Source organism: Sinocyclocheilus grahami, unplaced genomic scaffold (assembly GCF_001515645.1).
Source record: "Sinocyclocheilus grahami isolate Dianchi unplaced genomic scaffold, SAMN03320097.WGS_v1.1 scaffold1139.1, whole genome shotgun sequence".
NCBI lineage: Eukaryota > Metazoa > Chordata > Actinopteri > Cypriniformes > Cyprinidae > Sinocyclocheilus > Sinocyclocheilus grahami.
Window position 1 is genome coordinate 226,886 of NW_015506318.1, and position 10,625 is coordinate 237,510.

Consider the following 10,625-nt stretch of genomic DNA (forward strand, 5'->3'; position numbering starts at 1 on the left):
TAAATCACTGGTTGAAGGCTTCAGACATGTCTTTTGTCTGATTATCGACTGATGTATTTGTGCTGTAGATGCTAAAATATTAATGTAGTTAATGTGGATAGTAGTTTCATGTTGCAGAAATCTCTCCCTCACTCTCATCTCTTCTTTCTCTCCTCCAACCCCCATCAATCCCCTGTGAAACTGAGTCCGTTTCAGTGCACTTGGCCTACAAATCACCTTTCCATGCCAATAGAAAAAGAATGACCATCTTGCCCTGGCACTGTAATTGCTCTACTATGGCGTATTGATATCCTTAGCCAATCTCCAGGGGCACACTTAACGACAATCCATCACTCGTTCAGGACACCTTACTAGAATACTGATCATCTTTTTAACATGAGTTCACTCTAGCATTTGTCATGAGTGACATACAGTATGATTCATCTGTCCCACTGTAGCAGATCAAGCCCCAAAGACACTGAAATCATCTCTTATACTTGTTTTTTCCCACTAAATACTGCATATTATTTTTTTTTAGATATGTATGTGTAACACAGTATGTGTTATGCAACAATAAACATGGCAAAATGTAGGGCTGTAAAATCAATAATTTGCGAATAATCGCTTCCAAAACAAAAGTATGCGTTTATGAAATGTGTGTGTACTATGTAAGCACACATACATGTATATATTTAAAGCTGCAGTCTGTAACTTTTGGCGCTCTAGCGGTTAATAAACAGGACTGCGTGGGTCTTGCGGAAGAACATTGTAGCCGGAGATACAGTGGGGAAAAAAAGTATTTAGTCAGCCACCAATTGTGCAAGTTCTCCCACTTAAAAAGATGAGAGAGGCCTGTAATTTTCATCATAGGTATACCTCAACTATGAGAGACAAAATGAGAAAAAAAAATCCAGAAAATCAAATTGTAGGATTTTTAAAGAATTTATTTGCAAATTATGGTGGAAAATAAGTATTTGGTCAATAACGAATTTCATCTCAATACTTTGTTATATACCCTTTGTTGGCAATGACAGAGGTCAAACGTTTTCTGTAAGTCTTCACAAGGTTTTCACACACTGTTGCTGGTATTTTGGCCCATTCCTCCATGCAGATCTCCTCTAGAGCAGTAATGTTTTGGGGCTGTCGCTGGGCAACACGGATTTTCAACTCCCTCCAAAGATTTTCTATGGGGTTGAGATCGGGAGACGGGCTAGGCCACTCCAGGACCTTGAAATACTTCTTACGAAGCCACTCCTTCGTTGCCCAGGCGGTGTGTTTGGGATCATTGTCATGCTCAAAGACCCAGCCACGTTTCATCTTCAATGCCCTTGCTGATGGAAGGAGGTTTACACTCAAAATCTCACGATACATGGCCCCATTCATTCTTTCGTTTACACGGATCAGTCGTCCTGGTCCCTTTGCAGAAAAACAGCCCCAAAGCATGATGTTTCCACCCCCATGCTTCACAGTAGGTATGGTGTTCTTTGGATGCAACTCAGCATTCTTTCTCCTCCAAACACAACAAGTTGAGTTTTTAACCAAAAAGTTCTATTTTGGTTTCATCTGACCATATGACATTCTCCCAATCCTCTTCTGGATCATCCAAATGCTCTCTAGCAAACTTCAGACAGGCCTGGACATGTACTGGCTTAAGCAGGGGGACACATCTGGCACTGCAGGATTTGAGTCCCTGGCGGCGCAGTGTGTTACTGATGGTAGCCTTTGTTACTTTGGTCCCAGCTCTCTGCAGGTCATTCACTAGGTCCCCCCGTGTGGTTCTGGGATTTTTGCTCACAGTTCTTGTGATAATTTTGACCCCACGGGGTGAGATCTTGCATGGAGCCCCAGATCGAGGGAGATTATAAGTGGTCTTGTATGTCTTCCATTTTCTAATAATTGCTCCCACAGTTGATTTCTTCACACAAAGCTGCTTACCTATTGCAGATTCAGTCTTCCCAGCCTGGTGCAGGTCTACAATTTTGTTTCTGGTGTCCTTTGACAGCTCTTTGGTCGTGGCCATGGTGGAGTTTGGAGTGTGACTGTTTGAGGTTGTGGACAGATGTCTTTTATACTGATAACGAGTTCAAACAGATGCCATTAATACAGGTAACCAGTGGAGGACAGAGGAGCCTCTTAAAAAAGAAGTTACAGGTCTGTGAGAGCCAGAAAGCTTGCTTGTTTGTAGATATAATATAATAGATATAAATAATACTTATTTTACCGAGGAATTTACCAATTAATTCTTTAAAAATCCTACAATGTGATTTTCTGGATTTTTTTTTCTCATTTTGTCTCTCATAGTTGAGGTATACCTATGATGAAAATTACAGGCCTCTCTCATCTTTTTAAGTGGGAGAACTTGCACAATTGGTGGCTGACTAAATACTTTTTTGCCCCACTGTACTTCTCTCTGTTTATGTCTATGACGAATCACACAGGCACTGGGCTACTCCGCAGCGGTATCTACCCGAACCAGTCTAAAACAGTCAGAATATAAACATTTATTGTAGATGTACCGTAGTGATTCAGGATAAGCCAAAAACACGGTTTGGAAAATGGATTCATGGTGTACTCGCTTATTATATAAATTTGTACAATTTTGAACAAAAAAAGTTACGGACTGCAGCTTTAAGAAACATACATATATACACCCTTTGCTTTGATAATCTCACTGTAAGCCATATCACAATTCTAGGTTTATTAGATTAATAGTTTTCCAGTTTGATAGATTAATTTTTGCAGTCCTATGATGACAGATGTGGTATTTCATTAATTCAGCATAGACTTTTATAGGAAGTGAAATATGAAAGTCATTTGTTAATCACATGTTCTTTTGACTTACTTTGCCTAATAGCTGAGTATGGACTTTTACCATTATTTGGAAGTACTTCACTCTGGCTGTCTTACTAGTGGTGTTGTGCATTTAAACCAGCAGTTACATTGCTAAATGTGGGCCTGAAGTTCAGTCCTCTTTAATATTTTACATCACTTTTCAGCACCCTTTTACTTCCCTCTAAAGTTCATTAAAGGGAACTGATACATCTTACACATGTCAGGTGCAAGTAATTTAGTCTTAAACATTCAAAAACTGATGTTTAAGCTGCTAGTATCTGTACAGACTGGCAGTGAATATTTAGTCACCAGCTGCTTTTCCATGAAGACAAGCTCAAGGTCACGTTGTCAGTACACACACTCACACTAGAAATAGCACCCATTAGCTGACTGTCTGAGTCTCGACCACTTCATTTAATATGATTTATTATGCCTAAATGTCATGTTGGAGTGATTGCGAAAGTCATTTATCCATTGAAGGTCCTTGGCTTTTTACCCTCTTTCATTATGACTGAGTATTCATGATAGATCTGTTCCAAAACCTAGTCGTCTATCTAAACGGAATTTTGAGGCATCTTTTATTCAATGGAGAACTTATGCCCTATCGTTCAAAAGTTTGGGGTCGGAAATCATTGAATTCATTATTTATTTGATCAAAGCTACAGTAAAAACAATCATATTGGGAAATTATCACAATTAAAAAAAAAAACTTTTCTATTTTAATGTATTTTAAAATGTAATTATATTCATGTTTGTTGGAATTTTCAGCATTATTACGCCAGTCTTTAGTGTCACGTGATCCTTCAGAAATCATTCTAATATGCTGATTTAGTGCTGAAGTAGCATTTCTTATCAGTGTTGAAAACTTTTTTTTTTTTTTTAATTGCAGTGTATGTATCATTTGTGAATGTTGTCAATCCTATAAAAAAATATAATTATTAAAATTATGCTGTCTTCAATACTGAAAATAATCTGTTAAAAATAAACTAATTTAACTTAAAAATAATTAATTTGTAAGTATACTTAATGTTTTTAAAATATTGTTTAAGATCAGAGGTGGGCAAACTACGGCCCGCCAAGAGTTTTCATCCGGCCCGTGAGGAGGTGGTCCAAAATGGCTAATTTGATGCAATGTCAGTAAAATCCGATAGATAGCGCTGTAGCCTGTAGTGCGATTATATAACCCATGATTTACACCGCACACGTCTGTTACGGCTCCGACCAAGTCTGAGTCCGACGCAGCCACCGGAGCTGATCGCAGCCATGTTTGTGTTATACCAGCCGTGCCGTGCGCGGCACGTTTCTGAAGCGGCTCTCTGCGCCGCTTCGCTATAGATAGGCACCTAGTCTATTTTTGATGGACGCCGTGTCCAAGCCGCACAGCTCAAATTCAAAATAATAAAATACAAATATACACCCTGTGCAAAACTGGCATAATTGTAACTTGTTTTAAAAAAGTGAAAGTGTTCATTTGTTTAAAAAAAATACCTTGTATTGGTAGCCTACTATTTTAAAAATGCTTTATGCCCTGTAGACCTTCCAGTAGTAGAACAAATGCCAGTGTTATCCTCCTGCTCAGGGCCACTGTAATTTCGTGGGGAAAACATTGAAATATTTGTCGTTTTATTTTACAAAGATTAAGTTTTATGAAAATGGATATACTGTTGTTGTTTTTTGGATTATAAATCACGTTTTAATCATCTGAAAATGTGCTGCAATTTCCAAGACGACTTATTTAAAGCAATCGAGTCAAGTGCAAAGTGCGCACATTTGGATCGGTGACGAATGAGAAAGGCAAGTGAGTTTGTATTGCGCACTTTCCAACAACCACGCAGCTAGTTTCAGTTTCTCTTTAAATATTTAGGTTGGGCGTTTGTAATAAATGTTTATAGTGAATATAATTTGTGTTTGTTTTTTACTTATTTTTGTTCCTTTTTTTGTTCTGAACACTGCTAAATTTACAGGATTTTTTGTGGAGTGAGGGGAATATAAATACATGTTTCTAATGTTTGTAAACATTTAGTTTATTTTACATTATATATGAACTAAATGATCAAATGTGTCTTATACATTAATCGACTTGTACACCATTGCAACATATCTGTGTCATAAAGTGCTCATAAAAAATAAGGCAGAGATGGTACAAGAATAGAATTGCCATATATGTATAAGTATACATACAGTACAGTAGAGGTCAATTTAATAATAAAAAAAAAGCTTAATTTGTCATACACGTACATTATTATGCGGCCCCTCACTTGGTGTGAAAAACTTGATGTGGCCCTCGAAGTCAAAAAGTTTGCACACCCCTGTTTAAGATGCTATTTTACTTGAAATTGTGTAAAAATGTATTACAGCTATCCAGTGTGTTGTGATTGGCCGAATACCTCAAGCGTGTGACGGAAATGTTACGCCCCTTGCCATATTGTGATGCCTTGTCCCAGCTGGAGCGACGAGACAAAAACATTAAAAAACCCATTATAAACGAGGCATTTGTTGCATCCAGTGGGGACATAATTACGGATTATAATGACTTATACTGTCTTTTTTACGCGTTGCATTGCATCGTGCCGCATAAACATAAAACCATGTCTGCATTTGTGATCGGAGAAATGACAAACAACAAGTGCTACTCTACACTGCTCAAAACTCGACAAATTCTTTAAAGGGGTCATATGATGCTGCTAAAAAGAACATTATTTTGTGTATTTGATGTAATGAAATGTGTTTATGCGGTTTAAGGTTAAAAAAACACATTCTTTTCCACATACTGTACATTATTGTTTCTCCTCTATGCCCCGCCTTTCTGAAACGCGTCGATTTTTACAAAGCTCATGTGAAAGCCAATCCGGCGATCCACAGCGCAAAGTTGAAGTATTTCCTCAGCAACCAACACGGATCAGCTTCAGGCATGACGAAGCAGATATCGTCCTCTTTTGGAAGGCCAAACAAAGTAGTTTCGCTTTCACAACGAATCACAGCGCCTTCATGACATGGCGGCGGCAGCAACAATACTACAGTGAGAATAAAAGTTACGCCGCCTTTCTTTACGAACATTTGGGTGGTGTTATGCAAATCTTCCCACATAGCGACGTAGATATGTGGGGGCGTGTTAGAATGAGCCATTTTAGGTAGGCGTGGCTGACTCTTAACTTTTATAAAGAATATCTCTTTGGATTTGTGACTTTAGTCTTTGCAACTTTACAGATCTTCTTAATGCACCAAGAGCTTGTAACACTCCAAAGAGAGAGGAACATTTTTTATCGCATCATATGACCCCTTTAATGTCCGTGACCGTTATGATACTGCCTGTGTAGATGACAGACATCTCAGAAGGTTTATATGAAACGGTTGATGTTTGTCCAAAACACTCTGGCACACTTTCAGTGAGAATATACATGCTGTTCTGTTATGATCCATATACACTTCCACATTTATACATCCTCCTCCTGCTGTAACACTGAAACCCTCCTCAAACCCTGCTCTGTTCCAGCCGCTGTGGCTGAGTGCATATCATATCCACACATGCAAATACTTCTTTCTCTGTCCTCTTCCAATACAAAGAGCTTTTGGGACGCTCTTGTCTCACCCTGCGGCCTGCTGCGTGGGCCGGGTCGAGACCCGCTCCGACCCCACTGAACTTCTACACCCACACACTCCCTCACAACTGTGACATCCTGCTATCATGTCATTGTGTCTTGAGCAAGGACTCATTTTGTTAGCTGATGCTAACTGGCTAGCTAACTAGCTACCTGATGCTAACTTGAGGTCATTTTTAAATATAAAATCCAAATATTTTTATTCAACCAACTAGTTAGAATACTTTTGATGGAAAAACTAAGGATTTGATGTTCAGAACAGAAGAACTACAGTAATTGCTCATTGCCCACTAGGGGTGTTTTACCCCACAGACTATGTTCGGGGAAAAAAAATAGCCATTCTGAAAATATAATTGCTATAAATATAATAATTTATATTTTTATTAAATAACTAGAGCTGTAATCAAGTCCAGCTTTGTCGAGTCCAAGACCAGGACTAGTCGAGACCGAGTCCAAAGAGGTTCGAGTCCAAGTCAAGTCCAAGTCCAAAAGTTTTGAGTCCAAGTCAAGACCAAGTCCAAATGAGAGGAAAAAAAAGGATCCTCTTCAAGACCACATACTTAACTATTGATAATGTATGTGATGCGAGAGACAGCATATCTCCTATTCTAAGAAAATCATTTTACATTATTATTTGTAATGATCAAAAAGCATGTGCAAAGTAACAACTCTGTAGGACTGGGGTCTCCTAACTAGATCCTGGAGGGCCAATGCCCTGCAGAGTTTAGCTCCAACTGGCCTTAACACACCTATCCTATTATAGCAGACATATCCACTGATTTGCATTGATTTTGCCTTTCTAATAGTCCTGCACGATATGAGGAAATTCTGCTATGTGTGATAATAGTTTTGTTTTTGTTTTTGTTTTTTTTGCAATGATGATTACTTGTGATAAATAAATGAATAATTAACTGTGCATATTAGGGCCAACAAATAAAACTAAATCGCTCCCCAAAAGAGGACGATATCTGCTTTCGGTCTGTAAGAGCTACTAGATCATCATCTACTAGTGATTGTGTTGTTCCTTTTCGTCATTCTGCCTTTGGGTTATCATCTTTCTCAGTGAAAGCTATTATTCACTGGAACACTCTACCAGAAGACAGAAGGATGTGCACATCTATTGACATGTTTAAATTAAAACTAAAATTTTATTTAAAAGCAACTCGAAACTGTAAACACTGATACAGTTGTGGCTCTGATGGGATGTGTATAAGTATTACTGTATTGTATGTGTTTGTTGTTTTGTTCTTATGTTTATCTGTGATTTATGATTACCTGCCAAGGGACCGCAGATTAAAAAACTAGCCATTGGCTAAATTCAATACAATGCATGAAATGGAAACATTTATGTTAAAATTGTACATGGTCCCTTTTTAAATAAAGTTTAATAATAATAGTAATAATATATTATATTATTATTATATAAATTAAAAAAATTATTATCAAGCAATTATTTAAACTGCGTGTATATCAAACTGCATGTTTTCTGCGTTAAAATAAGGGCCATTTTTGGCTTTGGACTAAAACAAAAAGCAGAAGGGCTTATTGAAAAATGCAAATCCATTCTCTCTTCATTCTTTCGCTTTTCGCCAGGAATATAGCCATTTCCCCGGTAACCGCAGTAAACAAAGCAGTGCAGCACCTGATTTTGCACCTGAACTTGCAGCGCACATATTTAATCAATTAAACCATAGCCTTTTGAAGTGTAAGCTATATCTCAATTTACATGCATTTTTGTTTTTTTTTCACCGGAGCACCACCCGAGTCTTCTCCTCCCGTCCCATTTCTACCAGTGATCCTTTCCTTCCCGCGGTACTCATCATTGTTGTAGGTTGCCAAGTTGAGGGGACAACTGGGTTGAAATTTGTATGTGTTGATTGTGTGAGAAGGATGCGTTTCCTACAAGATCTGGCAACTGGGCAACCTTGGAATCTTGGATGCGATTGTAGCAAACATATAAAATACACCTAGTGGGATTTTTTTTATAGAAAGATAAAAAATACGGGAAAATATTTAAACGGGATGATAGCAGGATAGAATAGTAAAATACAGGGAAAATACTGGGAAAAACGGGAGGGTTGACTGGTATGTATAAAGGCCAGGACACACCAAGCCGACTTTAAAGAACTAGCAGCGAGGAATGGCGACAGTGTTGTCGCCTCGCGTCGGACCAAAAAGGTGCGCTCGAACACACCGCACAGACTACAGCCGACGAATTAACAGTCTATATCAGTAGTATATATTCGTCCTTCAAAAGGAGAAACCGAAACAAAGATATAGGAGATAAATGCAGATATACGAAACGTAAACGAAGCAGCGCTTGCTTACCATTTTGAATATCAGTAATGTTGATAACTTTAATCATTTTAAGCGGTTCGTGTTGTTATGAAAACATTCGCTTATTAGAATGATTGGGAAAGATCACATAACATTTAAACAGCCTTCTGTCTGTACCGCCTTCATTTACGTGCTTGTTTTCGTCACTTTCGCTTTAATTCTCAGGCACTGACTCTAAACTTAAACTGAACATCCAATCAGAGTTCTCACTCTCGCCGACAGCCCCGACACCCATTCAACATGAGCCGACGATGAGTGGAACACACCAAACAAACTAGCCCGACCATCGCTCACCGTCGGCCCGACGTTGCCCGACGGTCGACCGTCGGCTTGGTGTGTCTTGGCCTTAATATGCATTTATTTTTACCTTACTTGCTCAACGACTCCCAAACGATTTGCTCAACGATTAATTTTTCCAAACTCCTCCTTGCGTGACGCTAATCGACGGTGATTGGTCTAATTTTCATTTCATCATGATTGTAATGCCTGATAAAGCAGTGTTTGTGAGCGCAGTGCTGCTTTGTGTACAGCGTTATCGGGGAAACCGCTATTTTTACTGCTCCAGAAGCGGCACCTAGTGGCAAAGAATGAATTAGCATTTTCATTCAGACCAACGGGAAAAGACCGACAAGTGGGCGGGCAATATGCTAATGTTTCATGTTGAGGTCAACATGAAACGGCTTGGGATTCGTTTTAAAAACGACTCGTTTCAATGATTCAGAGTCGACTCTTTCTTTTGAGAGACAATAACTATACACGGTGCACTTTTAGATTTAAAACTTTGCAGGATGTTTTCATTCACTTAGAGCTGTGTTACACACTGCATGAAAGGTAATTTTCAAAAATCCATAATAGGGGCACTTTAAATACTAATAATCTTACACATTTTTTATTATTATTTTTTTATTATGTTACTGTAGTTTTGATCAAATAAATGCAGCTTTGGTGAACATCTTTCAGCATCAGAAAGAAAAATCTTTCTGCTGAAATCATCTTTGGCAGAATCAGGCTTTCCACATAATAGCATTGATATGAGCCATCTTCAGTTTAATGCATGTTTAGTCAGTTACTTGGCAACCCTTCTTGGAGGAACATTGCATTTCACGATGGATTTAATTGTTCAAAGAATACTCTTCAATTTGACTGACATAAGATTGGAGATCTGTAGTTCAGATCAGGATGGCCCAGCGCTCTGAACGACATCCAAACAGCCTTTAAACATGTTCTCTGTGCAATGCAACAGCGATATTGATTCTGTTTCCTTTTTCTCTCCCTCTTGGTTTCAGATTTCCTGTTTAAGTTCCTGGTGATTGGCAGCGCTGGGACTGGGAAATCATGCCTCCTTCACCAGTTCATAGAAAACAAGTGTAAGCCCATATTAATGTCGCACTCTCACAAAGACGTGAATTAAAACATGACCTTTAATTCTCAGAGCACTCAGCAGAGAGAAAGAGGGGGGCCTTGAATGTAAATTTTTTGTGAAGCCAGAGTGGCTTTACATGCTTTTGAAACATGAATAAAGGTATATTAAGCAATGAATGGAAATCATGTTGTCAGTGAGCTTAGAAAATCCAATGCCAATCTCAATTTACAGAGAAAATGATTTTGAATGACCCTGCCATTTAAGTGTTGAAAACATGTAGACTTAAGGAAGTCTACATGGGTCATATGATAAAACAATTCGAATTTTATGTGGTATTTTGAAGTAAAAGTTCTATAAGTGACAAAACACACTGGACTTTTGAGAACTCCTTTTATTATTTATTAGTTTCAGTTGATTTTGGACATTCAATTGTGCATGCTCATGTTGTTGGCCTGGTTCACCTTGTAAGCTTAAATATACAAACACGATGTTCAGTCTCTGAAATGTAGTCAGTT

The 10,625-nt window shown here is 38.4% G+C and overlaps 1 protein-coding gene across 1 annotated transcript in view; it reads left to right on the forward strand.

Annotated features, from left to right (window-relative positions):
* Nucleotides 1–10,625, forward strand: part of rab4b (RAB4B, member RAS oncogene family) — a 33,470-nt gene that overhangs the window by 6,323 nt on the left and 16,522 nt on the right. Inside the window, exon 2 of the mRNA XM_016252915.1 lies at nt 10,034–10,114. Within this exon, the coding sequence (XP_016108401.1) occupies nt 10,034–10,114 (81 nt within the window). The remainder of the gene's footprint in view (nt 1–10,033; nt 10,115–10,625) is intronic.